Raw genomic sequence first — 13,480 nt, 5'->3', positions numbered from 1 at the left:
AAGGAAGGAAGGAAGGAAGGAAGGAAGGAAGGAAGGAAGGAAGGAAGGAAGGAAGGAAGGAAGGAAGTTTAAAATCACAGGCCAGAGATATATATTTTCCCATAATGCATTTCCTCCCCGTTCCCATACTCGCTAAACATACTTCAATAAAATTGAAACTTTGCCATTTCATCATTCTGCTAAATCACATTGAAACATTTTTCTCCTTTTCTTTTTGGTTTTCTTTCCCTGCCACACGTCTCTCCCTCTCCGTGTTCATCCATCTGCTGTCATCTCAAGCGTAGCGGAAACACAGAACGGCTTGCTGCGTACCGAGGTCTCCGAAGTGCGCCGCCTCCATGTGGCTCGGCTGCTTCTTGAGGATGGCGGTGCGGCCCCGAGCGAAGGAGTCCATGTTGGCTGATATGGCGCTGATGGCCATGTGGCTCGGCCCGGCGGCGTCCAGGACGGCATTGTGGTTCTTCAGTCCATGTGATGGAGAGTGGGGGCTGACTGGAACTGGGTCAAAAAAAAACAAACAAAAAAAAAATGAAATAAAGCTGAAAAATTACAGTCATGTTTTCAAAGTGACGTCAGTGTGACGTGGATGACAAAGCCTCTGATTGTGGGTGTTTTTGAAAGAGCTCTTAGTGTCCGCAGGCCATAAAAAGAAGCCTGAGAGGACAAACTGTGCAGTGTTTGACTGACTGCTTTGTGTTTCACTGATAGCAAGAGCTTGTTACTTGGATCCTAATGATACATTAACTCTGTTTAGAATAACTAAAGCAAACCTAAACCCTACAAAAACCTAAAGACTTCTCTTAAATCCAAGGTTGTCTTCCATGCTTAGATAAAAACTCAGACTCACTTTATAAAACCCCATCTAAAGCAAACAAACAACTGTTGTTTTGTGAAAGCATTCATTCCCCTTGTGCTCTTTCAAAGCTTGTGTTTATCTCACAAACACAAGCTTCAATGTAACTTCTGCAGATTTCACATGGCGGGCCAACAGAGTAGCACAGAGCTAAAGTGGATACAAAATTTTCTCACTTCTGAACCATTCTAACATGAATATCTTTGAATGCAAACTGACCTATTATTCTTCTGAAGATGGGGCTAAAACGACTAATACGATTCACCTCCGCAAGCTTCTCACGACACAGTTTCCAATTTAAACCCTCTTCTGTGATGTTTTACAACGCCGGAGGTAAAGACGAACTCACCTTTGTTAACTTTAGCATCCGTTACTCTCTCGGGTTCCTTGCTTTTGGCTGTGGAGAAAAGGAGAAAAAAGGCGACGTGTAACTGAAGGCGTAAACACTCGGGATCATGATACAAGGCGAGAGCAGCTGGACAGAATGGAGATGCGCGGCGAAGGGAGACGCCGCTGCAGCGACGGGAAAACAATATCTAGTTACTTGATGGCATGGTCAGGAATCTGATATACTGGATGCTGCACAAAAAATGTACGACATGGGAACTTAGGCAGCATTTACCCCTCAAGGCCTTTCAGCTCTAATGAACTAAAAATATTCATCAAACCAAGCAAACTGTGGTCAAAACTACTTGTATAGAACCAGGTGTTTTTGGAGGATCAGCGTGAGAATCCCTGACTAAACTAAACATCAATTCCTCTCCATGCTTTTATGTCTCCCGCCCCCTCGTTAATAGTGACTCTTAATTAAATCTGCATGTCATTTTTCAAACAATCCAGGCCTATTCCCTTGCTCACAGCTTCTTTAACCCTCCATCCAGGTTATTTTGTGTGGATCTAAAAAAAAAAAACTGGGTTTCTGTGTATTGACACTAAAAGAGAAAGAGAGAGAGACTGCATTGGCTGCTGAAAACTTCTGAATGTAAAATGTGAAAGGACCTGGTGTCTGTGTGCATGGGGGACGAGTGAAAAGAAGGCAGCCGGATCCCTAGTCATTCATTTTTACGACGTTAAGGAGTAACATTTTTGAAGTAGAACACCAATTTCCTTAAGCTTTGTCCACACATGAATAACTGAACAACAGGGAGATATATCGTCTTACTATTACAGGCCTGTCACAATAAGCAATAAATCAATTCATCACATGATAAATTTAAACAAACTCAATCATTTGTTAAATGTTCATTAGAATTTAAAGCTTACCGATCATAGAGAATGTGTTCTTGCGTTATTATTATGCCATTACCATCATATTACTGAAAAACGGTCTCAAACAATATTATCGTTTATCGCAATAACTTCTGTAGATAATTTAGCGTCCAGCAAAATTTGTTATCGTGACAGGCCTACTTATCAATTCATTCTATGAGCTGAGCAATGGGGTCAGTGGCCGATTTTCAGACCTTTGCAGAGGCAGATAGGATCGATGGATAAGATCGGTTTCACGTGTAGGTATCGGCCGATCACCCAAAATTAATAAAATGTGAGCCCGACAATCGGTTCACCCCACTATAGCCTATAAAATGAGTCTGACATTCCTCGAGTGCCACCGTTCTGCAAATGAATGAATGGTTAATGACCACACCTTTGCAAAACTTGCCTTCATGAAAAGGAGGCATTTCAACCTTTTGTTTCGGGTATGTTGGAGCAGAGATGCATCCAGTAGTTGCAGAACAGTTGCACTCGAGGACTGGAGCTGCAGGCCCCTTGGTCTAGCGCTTCAGCAATCGCTTCCCATTATCAGCTGGAACAGGACATGAGTTTCCTCATACAATCAGGATCTACAATAAATCCTGACAGTAGTTGAATCAGGATCTATAAGCAATATTGGAACATCGACAACATCCCACAGACCAGCCCTTGGGGATTGGACTTAAACACCCCTGATGTAAAATGTTTGAAATGACTATCATAATTTTTTTTTTTTTTAAACTTGTATGCCCACTTGAACTTCCCATATGCAGAGCCACTGGCTTCCTGTCAGTCCTGATTACCATCGCTGCTCAGAGCATCCACTGTCTTTTCAACACTTCCTCCTTTTTTTTTTTTGCAAACAAGCAACGTCAGCAACTCTGATGCAACCAATAAAGAGGGAAAAAAGCCACTCATCTCACTCGTTAGGATATAAAAAAAATTACTAACTGGGCTGGTTTTCTAAAGAAACACGGAATCACTGCAATTTGATGGAGTGCTAAGAAAGACTGCACAGTTAGTTAGCAAGAACAAGCCGAAACTACAGTGAGCTAACAGAGATACTCTGTAATACATTCAGTTGCTGAAAGTAATCTGGGAGATGTTTACCTGTATCATAGAAATATTTGATATTATGCAATTACAAACGTCAGACAGATTGCATTTGAAAAGTGGTCAGCCATTTCTAAACCCCGGTGTTGTTCAAGAGTGTATTGCATAGGAGACATGTCAGGCTCCTCTCGTTATAAACAAAAGATTATTTACTACAAAGTGCTCTAATGAGTGCGTCACACCTTATTACTTTATGACAAGTTACAAGTCTGTGCGCACTCAGCTCAATGAGACTGAATGAAACTAAAGTTAGCACGCTACATACATTTCCACAGCTGCCTACAGTGCAGATAACGACAGCTATGCGAGCTGGAAGTAGTGCAGAAGGAGGCTCCACACAGACGATGCAGCTCGCGAGTAGTTTCGAGCTGACAGCACGAGGCAGTTTTATTGCCAACCAGACCAACAACAGGTTTGGTTAGCTTACAGAGGCCACCGCTAAGCTAACCGCGCCACTGCAGCAGGCAGCGGCGGCAGGAGAACACCAACAACACCACCACCACCACCCCGGCGTCCCTGTCCGTTTTAAACCCCGCTGTTTTTAATCCCCGCTCGGTCATGTTGCCGTGGGCTTCTCCGTCCTCGGCGGGACTCTTCCCCGATAGCCGCGGCTAACGCTGCAGATCAGCAGTTTGAGCTTCTTCCTCACCTTTCCTCTTAAAAAACGACATGACGGGTTTCGCACTCTGGACGCTTCCTCTGCTCACTATCACCGTCCCAGGGACGTCCCACGAATCCCTTCATTCAAACGCATCGGCTCCGTACACTCCTGATGCGGAAGTCGGTTTTATTTCGGAATCTCCTCCGGTCTGTGCTGTCAAATCAAAATTATCCTCAAATCCAAGCCGAGCTCGGTGGCCATATTGTCAATAAACGACCAACTTCCGGGCTGGTTCTGGGAGCAGCATTGTGGGAAATGAAGTACTTGCCCGCTCTGGTCGGAAGATGGTGCTGTTTGTCCGCAGTGTATTAACGTTAGAAGTTTCAAATGTAAATACACAATATATATTTAGATTTTTTTTTTCAACACAATACATATTTTAGCTCCACTAGCTTTACAGCTTTACAAGTTTTTTTTTTTCTTGTGGATTTACAGTTAGGTCTTGGCTTTGATTAGGTCATTCTAATGTGTATATGGTATAAACAATCATTTACAATGATGCTCACTTCCACATGTAAAAGATGTTAACGTACAAGTAAATAAAATAAAAATGGAAATCACAAATATAAGATTTACAAAAAGGCTAAAACGGAGCAGTTTGAATTTGCAGAGGGATTGATTTCCTAACTCAGAATGTGAAAACTACAAGGGAACGGCTCATCTAGATCAAATACTGCCGTTCTGAATGGATCCCTACAGCTTAGACTGAATGGTGTTTCTTTCTGCAATCATGTAAAACTACACGCCGTGAGATTAAAAATAACAGGAAATATTTTCTGCACGTCTGAGTCACATTTAATGAGGCACCGTTTGCATAAATCGAGGAACTACTTTTCAATTTCTCAATAGGCAAATTACAATATTCTTTGTAGGGAATCATGATGACAACAAGGTCTTGCTCCCTGTGGTCAATTCATAAAGTTGGGGATTTCTTTAAAATCCCAGCTGCAGTCAATTGCAGATCTGCAGACAGCTTAGAATGTGTTCCTTTAACAGTTTAGGCGAGCAGGAGAGACGACAAACTGGCAAATGAAAAGTTTTTCTGTCAGACGGGTGACAAGAAGTCAGAGACTTAGGCGTAAGAGGGATGCGAGTTTATTATGTCATTACATACTGAAAATGTAGCTGAGCAATGATAAAATACAAACAGAGATCACCTCCTTTCAGAATGATACACCGTCTAGAATTCACTGCATTATTCATTTAGACAGTATTTTAAAATTTGAATGCTTCCATCCCATGATCAAAGACATCATTCATACATTTTAAATCATATTACGATTGGAGCCTCAAGGTCCTCAACCACATTTTTCACAGAGACAATGTCAGTACAGTACTAATAACTTCCTTTGACAATTGCTCGTCAACAGCAGACTTGATTTAAAAACAGAAATGATTAGGACTGACATATAAACTCTGTACTATCAGTATGATGTGCTTATACAACCAAACCTCCATTGTCATCACTGTTTGTTAAGCTCTTTTTTTCAATCTCGACCGACGGTGTGTGTGTCTTTGGGTCTGTCGATGCGATAGACGAACTCTGCGGGGAGGAAGTAGCCCAGGTACTCCACGGTGTCGGGCGTGGTGTCGATGTAGTAGTGGCCACCTTCTCCGTGGCGGCTGAAGCCGTGGGTGTGCTCCACACGCAAATCCAAGCCCTGGAAACGCAGGACAAAAGAAAGTGACCCGCAAACGCCACGATCTGTTCCTCAGCATCGTTACTGAGGCTGCTTTGCTTTACTCACAGGGTCTCTGGATACGAGCACAGACTGGCAGATGAGCGGAGCGCTGGCCTCAAAGTGCTTCAGCCAGTTGTTGACTTCGTCGTCGGTGTTGAGAGGGCAGGCTGAGAACTCCCTCGGCTATCGATGATCCAGAGCACAGAAATAAATGAGTGCGAGTGTCTCCCAGTAGCCAAAATACGACGGCGTACTAGGGGGGTTGCAGGCAGAAATTCTGAGATTAATCTCAAACTTTTTGAGTTTTTTTCTTTATGTACGCCTTTTCTTTTCTATCTTAAATAGCCACAATAAGCCGTCATAGTAAAGTTCTGTGTTTTGCGTCACATCATGTATACAAATAGGTTAGCTTCCAGTTTAATTGTATGCCCAGGTTCTAAAGCCAAATTTAAAAACAGCTAACATTTGTCATTATGTCGTTCCTACTGTTTTAGATCTTTTAATGAGGACAACAAAATGTCCACAAATACACACAAAAAAACAATTTAATGCACCACTGTCTGTTGGAAGAGCGCAAAAACAAGTTTTAGGTATAAATGTAATTTTTTTTTCTAATTTCGTTTTTTTTATTTGTATTATTTTTCAGATTTTTGAACGTGAAATAGGGATATAAATAATTACTTTTTTTTTTTTTACTGAATTAATGCTTAACTTGATGGCTATAAAAGGCTACTAGACTAAAAAAAATACTTAGTTTTTGTAAGTATGATTTTAAGGATTTAAAGATGATCCCATTGTTGCTGCGCACCGCAGGTCAGCTGGCTGAGAGAAGAACACATAAAAAGAATAGAATAGTTCTGATTTTTTTTAGCACAACAGGTAAAGGAACCAATACCAACAAAAACAATTTCCCAGACCCGTCTGGACCAACTCTTAAGCTTGGTGTTGCTACGAACATTTTGGCAATCAGCTTTAAATCAAAAGACAATTAGATCAAATTATACTTTTTTTTTACTCAACGTTATCAGAATCTCAGCCTAATCCAGCATTTACCATAATGTGGATTTTAGCCTTCCCCTTCTGGATGATGAAGGTGCCTCCCAGAGCCAGGCTCTTGTCTGGATACTGAGCTTCCAGAGTCTTCCTCAGTGCTGTTACCAGACTGTTGCTTCCTGTCCTCCTTTTGGCTCGCACCTCTATGACCTGGAGAGACGCACACAGGCAGAGAGGAGCGATCTGCTTCATCAGCTCCCTGACCTTCAGTTAATGTTTCAGAGCACACTTGTGATGGGGCTAAAGTGCATACAGTTAATAAACGAGTTGGGTTAATTTTTCGCCCCCCTCACCGCCCAATATATTCATTATCTTGCATTGATTTTAAAATGTCTGCTTTGACTCATTTCCTGCTAGACTGAAATCCACTTTGACACTGATACCTTTCCAGGCTTCCCCTCGCAGGCATACAGATTCGCCAGGAGTCCAAAGTTGCAGTCAGAGAATTTGTCACTGTACTTTTCTTGCAGACACTGACCATCAACTGGATTGATGGAGGAAAAGTAGCTCCCGTTGACTGCTGGTCTTCCTTCAGTCTCAGTGAGAACAAGAGGCATGAGCTGTAGGCCACAGCGTTCAGTTTTATTAAAAATTGAGTTAAAAAAAAAAGTCAATTTCTTGCATATAATAATTCACCTCAGCGTTCATCCCGGTAATTCTGGAAGGGGCGGCTCCTGCTCCAAGGATAAAAGCCCCCGGTAGCTCCAGCTCCTTGGATATTACGTTCATATTGTATTCCTAATATAAGGACAAACAGGAAAAAAAAAAAAAAAAAAAGTCTTTACTAAAATTGACAGCATGCAAAATCTGCAACATATGCATTAAAAAGATCTCAACCTTATGTGTTTGAGGCAAAGGGATCAGATATGGTACACCTCCAACATCAGTAATGCGAGGTTTACCACACAGACCTTCAGGACATGAAGAGAAAAGGCAAAGAAATGTGACAAATACTACAGGAGAGCATTATTCAAGCGTCCACTTGAATTTTGATCTATGAAATACCTTTGACAGGAAAAAGGAAAGGCTCCTTGGTGAGATCTGGACATTCCACAACACTCACTTGAACTTCTGCAAAATTGACTTCCAGCCCAGCCTGCAACACTGTAACCAGCACGCAGAGCTGTCAAACTGAAAATCCAACTTTATAAACATGCATGGGGAACTTTGACTCTCTTTCTCTAGTAAGTCCCTACCTCCTCGCAGCTCTTCGAGAGCCGGGGCGTGCAGCTGAACTTTCTCTGTTTTGCTGATGTCTGCCATAACAACTTCTTCCACAGTGACTGAATCTGCTTTGTGGCTGCTAGCTCTGCAGAGACAAGCAGGACCAGTTAGGGTTAAAGTCCAACCAAAGAGGAAACACTGGCGAGAAGGTTCCTCCTCATTTCCGGTTTACAACTGGGGTAACTAAGATTTTTTTCGGTTTAATTTAAAACAAATACTAGTGGAATTTTTGTTATCAGATATACAACATTTTTAGTAGCATATATGAATTATGGAAATTATTTAAGAAAGTTAATTGGTGAATTAAAAAGCCATTAGCTTAGAGTAAGCTTTTCCGCTCGCTTTTAGCTTCAAACGGAAGTGGACTGAACTATCTTGGTTCTATTGCTGTGTGGTCTTTGGTGATTGGTCACAGGAGCGGGTTCGCCATATTCTGAGAGGCAAGTTCGCCTTGGGAAGCAAAACAATATTTGTCTGGAATAAAACGAACATAAAAATTCACGTTTTAGCTCATTTCGGCGCGTCCTTTACATATGCAGCTATGTTAGTTTTAGTTCTAACAACAGCATTCACCGAGAAAGAAATAAACAATATTCACATGTAGCAAACTGACGAAATAATGATCGTAGAAATCTCTACAACAGACTTCTTGGATTAGTAAAGTACTTTCCACAATGTCACTTGAATGCACTAAAGTTGATTTGTCTCAAAAAGAAATTGTGAATGTGAACCCTTAAATGTATTTTTTTGGATGAGAAATAATCTAAACACCGACAATAATAATAATAATATATTTTCATTTTTTTAATGTACCCATGTAAAGAGGTGAAAGATGACCAAGATACAGCGGTAGTTGAGTAATATTTCTGGATGTGACTAACTCCAGTGAATGAAGAGCAGAAATATTTTTATTTAATGCAGATACAGGCACACGCCTACAGATTTTTTTTTATTTTATTTATTTTACCAAACGCATTTTTACTCTTACTTGAGCAATTTATTGGACTTTTTACTTTGGCTGGGGTAAAAATATGTCAAAGCAGTGCTCTTTCCTACATTTTTTTTTTCTTTTGGTACTTTACCCCCTTCTGCTTTGCCGATATCTTCTCGCTTCCTGTCGTTTTTCAGCTTTCTAGTGTGAGGCGACAAAACTGCCACTCACAATATGGCGGTGAAGTTAACGCGCGACCCGGATGCTCATGTGACGCTTGCTCTTCTAAGTTCGTCACGATGTTAATGTTTAAACACTTCCCGGTTTTATCCGTACACGCGTCTTCCACTCACCCCTGTTTTGGTGCCGCTGTTTGTCTTTATCGGACAAACCAAATGATTCGTTGGCGGTGTTTTTTCCGTCTGCATCTGTGATTTTCGTGATTCCTCACTAAGATAGCACGATGTCAGAAGCAGTTCCTTCTTCCTCTTGTGTTCTTCCAGATAACTTCACAGAAGCTGATGTGGTAGCTCAGCCAGGTGACATAATGTTGGTAAACTCCCCTCCTGATGATGGGGAGGAAATATCAAGGCATCTGATGTCCTCTCTGAAGCAGCACAATGGACAGGATACAAACAGGTAAAAACTAAAATGATTCTGCTCCAATAGGCGGAGTGAGTCTGATGTACCATATTGAAAGTGTATGTGTGTTTATAGTGATTCAGGGGACAGCTTGTTCATCACTCAGAAATGTGCACCTCAACGACGGAGGCGCTCAAGCAAGAGATCAAACTTCAGAGATTCACCAGAACATGAATATGACGCATCCACCTCTGAGGAGGAACATCCAGAAGACAGAAAGCAGCAGAAGAAGAAAAGCTGCACAACACCGAAGTTCACCTTTGACTTCCTCAAAGAGAGAATGATGACTAGGTTGCCATATTATCAGAACAGAAAACTTCATGTATGGCCACAGAAAGAAAACGTAAATGCCCTTTTCCTTATGTTGAAGACTTAAAAAAAAAGGTGCACATGCATTTTGATTGCAGTATTACGCCATGGGAGGTTACTTCAGATGTGCGGAGCGGCTTTGGGACAGCTATCAAACAGGAGAAGATCTGCTGGAGTCTCTACCAACTGCGGACGAGGACGGAGAGCCCATATCTCCGATGTCAGAGTAAGTTTGTTTAACCAGACTAGCGTATTTAAAACGCATGTATACACTTAAAACTCTCAAACAAAATTTTGTTGAAGATGGATAGAAAACACGTTACCTTCTATATGAGTGACGAGTTTTAGACATAGCGTTGAATAATAAATCAAAGGCAGATGAATGAGGTTAGTCCCATAAGACTTGTTTTTGCAAAGTTCCTTAAAATCATTAAAAAGGGCTTGCATATAAAGACATTTAACCCATGAAATGTTGCTGATCAGATCAGGTGCGGTTCTGGTCAAGTTAAATCCTGTTAAGGTCTTAAATGTCAAAAAAAAAAATTAAAATATTTTTAAAAAGTCAAAGATCATCCAGTGTTTTGAGGATTTTTTTTTTATTATTCAAATGTTGGTGAAATACTCTTTTGTTATGTTCTGACAACCTGTATAGAAAGAGCAGATTTGGATGTACGTCAACCAAGAAAGAAAATAGTTTTTGTAGAAGTTTTACCCAAACCATAAATTTCTCTTGAATGTTGATCACCAGCTCAATGTTATCACCCTTGCATGTCAGAAAGTCATGCTAGGAATTAAATAATGTTTCTTGATTTTGAAGCAGTTGTGCAATAGTCCTATACGTTCATTCTGGCTGTAGAGCAGTGGCAAAAAAGCATAATGTTGTCCCACTCTTCTGTTTTAGAGAGGAAGACGAAACTACAGAAAATGAAGACATCAGATTGGTTGTGAGTGCGTTGCTAACTTCTAAGGAAGAGAAAAAAACAGCTTGTTAAAGTTCTTCCTGAGGAAAATATACCATTTTTGTCAACTCACAGGAAAAGAAGCTCTTTGTGGTGTCGAAAACAAAGAACTCCCAACCTTGGTACAATCCTAAAAAGGGATCCAGTGAAGAAACGCAACAGAATGAAGAACGCTACAATGCTGCACGTGAGCCACAGGGAAGACCGGGAAGGATGACGCTCAAAATATCGACATGGATACCCTCGTCGAGGAGGGCGTCGTCTTCAAAAACAAAGGAGTCCAATGAAATCTCGGAAGAGACAGAGTCGGTTGATGATCGATTGTCAACGTCTGGAAGCCTCCCTGCTGAAACTGAAACGGGAAAGAACAGCAGATCTCCAGGAAAAGAAAGTAGAGCAAGTGGTCTTATTCCTGAAGACAATGAACAGATGCTTGGTAACGAAAGCGATGCCACATGCGGTGGGGTGAGTGCAGAGCAGAGCGACAGACAAGCAACAGACCCTCATACTGGGGCGGACGAACAAACCAGTGTTCAAGATAATGATATAGAGTGTAGAATAATCAAGGTAAAGAAGAGGAAGAAGAAAAAACAGGACAGAGAAGATGACAAATGTGTAGAGGAAGGAAAAGATCAGAGTCTAGAGGGAGCCTGGGGTCATCAGCCTGATCCCTCTGCAAACCTGATTATCACTGAGGAAGTGGAAGCTCCTTGCATGGAAAAGAAGAAAAAGAAGAAGAAAAAGAAACGTGAAAACCAATATATCCGACAGGAGGCGGATAAACAATCAGATCAGCAGAAGGAGGAGGATTTTGTTGTGGTGTGTGAAAATGGAAATATTGTTACAGACTCTTTAAAGACCAACAAAGCTGCCGAGTCTGTGACGAATGACGTACATGTCCCAAAGAAAAGGAAGAAAAAGAAAAAAGACTCTTCAGATTTGGATGAAACAACAACTGAACACCCAGAGGCAATAGATCATTCAAGTAATGGTGAAGTTTTTCAGGAAACGTTGGAATCCAATGGGTTTAAAAGAAAAAAGCACAAAAAGAAGAAGAGCCAGTCGCCTAATGACAATCAGACAGATGTGGACCTGCCAAACGATGCCACGACCTGGCCAGAAAATACAGACTTTGTTTATAAAAAGAAGAAAAAAAAACATGTGAATGACCAAGTAGGACTTGCGGAAGAAGATGAAAACGTAGAGAAAACTCCAAAAGAGAAGCAAGATATTGAGCAGGAGACCAAAAAGAAGAAGAAGAAGAAAATGAAGGATGATATCAGCGTGAGTAACTCAGAGGACATGTTGGCATATGGTGACTATTCGCAGCTTGTGCGCAAAAAGAAAAAGACCCATTCTGTCCTTTCTGCTGATGATGAGGAACCGTCTCCATCTGCTCATGAGGGCTGTGCTGAAAAGCCTGAGGTCAGCACTGGTGAGTTAGCCGCCGAATCAGCAGACGATTCTGAACATTTGCAAGAATCAAAAGATGGCAAGAAGAAAAAGAAGAGGTCAGCAGCTGCCCCTGAGAGTGAGGAAAGGGAGCTGGAGGAAACGTCTGAAGCGCCGATCAAGAATAAAGAGAAACACAAGAGAACTAAAAGGCTCACGGAAACTTTGGAGAGTGTTGAGCAATCTCAACCCGAAGGAGCTGTGGTTGTGAAGAAGACGAAGAAGAGGAAAAGCAGAGGGGAAGTCCCGGATGAAGAGAGCCATCAAACCAAAGAGGACAGAACAAATCCTGGTGCTGGTTCTAGGTTTAACTCGGCGTCATCTAAAACGTTTCCAGCAGAACTCGCGACGTCTTCCTCTCACTGTGTGGAGAGGAAAAGAAAGCATAATGCAAGAAGAAGACTTTATAATCCAGATAAAGACTTTCTCTCAGACTTAAACAGCTCTCCAGATAGATCATGATGTCATAAGCTTTATTTATTTTATTGTAAACTGTCAACCATTTTAGGGTGACAATGTTGAAATTTAAAACCTTTTGGGTTCTGAATTAGGTTTTTTTTCCTATATTTAATTTTGTATCAAAGCACTTTTACACCAGAATAATTCTCAATTATTTTTTTATTGAGGCATAATATACAAAAATGTAAATAATTTTTATAAAAACTATATATTCTATTAAAAGAAAAAAAATGCCAGGCTTGGAGGCTTCTCCCTTTTTTTTCCCTTCTAACATAATTCATTATGGACAAACACTTCAATTCTAACTTCATCAGGTCACGAGACACATCTCCAATTTTTTAAGGTCTTTGTCGCTCGCACTTAAAAGTTATAAGCTCACTTTTTATGTTCTTTTTGGTGTTTGCTTCTTCCTGTCCGATTGGATTTTCAGGCCATGTTGATACGAGATTTGTTTCACAGTGTATAGTAACTCTCTCCTAAGATCATCAACCAGCATTTTGAAAGGTAACGACACAAAAGTTGTAAATGAACTAATCAGAAACTTAGAAAGTACCTACGTCCCTGAGTTTTTTTTTTTGGGGGGGGACACAAAAAATATACTGTTAATGTGGTAAAAGCACCACATGTGAAATGAGCTGCTGTTGAATTTGTATTAATTTCAACAGCACAAAGAAATTTAAAAATTATACTTTTCTTTAATTGGGACCAACATTGAGTCAAAAAGATTTGTACTTGCAAATGTGCAGCCCTAACTATTAATGTTCTGTAATTTGCAACATATTTTTATTTTTTTATTTTGTTAGGATTAGGCACCAAAACTTCACCAGCCCAGAGGCCCTTATTCTGGTAAATCCGGCTATGCATAGTGCCATTATCCTTTCCCTGTTTCAG

General features: G+C 40.8%; 3 protein-coding genes across 4 annotated transcripts in view; 1 reads left to right on the top strand and 2 right to left on the bottom strand.

Annotated features, from left to right (window-relative positions):
• The window catches only part of akap10 (A kinase (PRKA) anchor protein 10), a 23,362-nt gene extending 19,234 nt beyond the window's left edge, over positions 1 to 4,128 (bottom strand). The window contains exons 1-3 of the mRNA XM_015035608.1: positions 3,867 to 4,128; positions 1,203 to 1,250; positions 313 to 498 (exon numbers count right to left, since the gene is read on the bottom strand). Of these exons, the coding sequence (XP_014891094.1) occupies positions 313 to 498; positions 1,203 to 1,250; positions 3,867 to 3,888 (256 nt within the window). The 5' untranslated portion in view covers positions 3,889 to 4,128. The remainder of the gene's footprint in view (positions 1 to 312; positions 499 to 1,202; positions 1,251 to 3,866) is intronic.
• Positions 4,129 to 4,957: 829 nt separating this feature from the next.
• Positions 4,958 to 9,209, bottom strand: cunh11orf54 (chromosome unknown C11orf54 homolog). 2 transcript variants are annotated; one of them, XM_015035630.1, is made up of 9 exons: positions 9,122 to 9,209; positions 7,810 to 7,922; positions 7,619 to 7,717; positions 7,451 to 7,524; positions 7,250 to 7,351; positions 6,997 to 7,173; positions 6,614 to 6,763; positions 5,627 to 5,743; positions 4,958 to 5,539 (listed from the first exon to the last, which is right to left on the bottom strand). In XM_015035630.1, the coding sequence occupies exons 2-9, from the start codon at positions 7,874 to 7,876 to the stop codon at positions 5,366 to 5,368; spliced, it is 960 nt and encodes a 319-aa protein (XP_014891116.1). In that variant the 5' UTR covers positions 7,877 to 7,922; positions 9,122 to 9,209; the 3' UTR covers positions 4,958 to 5,365. The 2 variants fall into 2 exon arrangements, with proteins under 2 accessions (XP_014891116.1, XP_014891115.1); XM_015035629.1 differs by lacking the exon at positions 9,122 to 9,209 and adding an exon at positions 8,894 to 8,970.
• pho (phoenix) lies at positions 9,206 to 13,375 on the top strand. The gene is made up of 5 exons (XM_015035627.1): positions 9,206 to 9,407; positions 9,486 to 9,732; positions 9,818 to 9,945; positions 10,621 to 10,663; positions 10,754 to 13,375. The coding sequence occupies exons 1-5, from the start codon at positions 9,232 to 9,234 to the stop codon at positions 12,590 to 12,592; spliced, it is 2,433 nt and encodes an 810-aa protein (XP_014891113.1). The 5' UTR covers positions 9,206 to 9,231; the 3' UTR covers positions 12,593 to 13,375.
• The last annotated feature ends 105 nt before the right edge of the window (positions 13,376 to 13,480 follow it).

This window comes from Poecilia latipinna, unplaced genomic scaffold, assembly GCF_001443285.1.
Source record: "Poecilia latipinna isolate Pla-1442-1.1 unplaced genomic scaffold, P_latipinna-1.0 Scaffold340, whole genome shotgun sequence".
NCBI classification, from domain to species: Eukaryota; Metazoa; Chordata; class Actinopteri; order Cyprinodontiformes; family Poeciliidae; genus Poecilia; species Poecilia latipinna.
The sequence above is the reverse complement of the archived record's forward strand: the minus strand, read 5'-3'. Positions and strand labels throughout refer to the sequence as shown.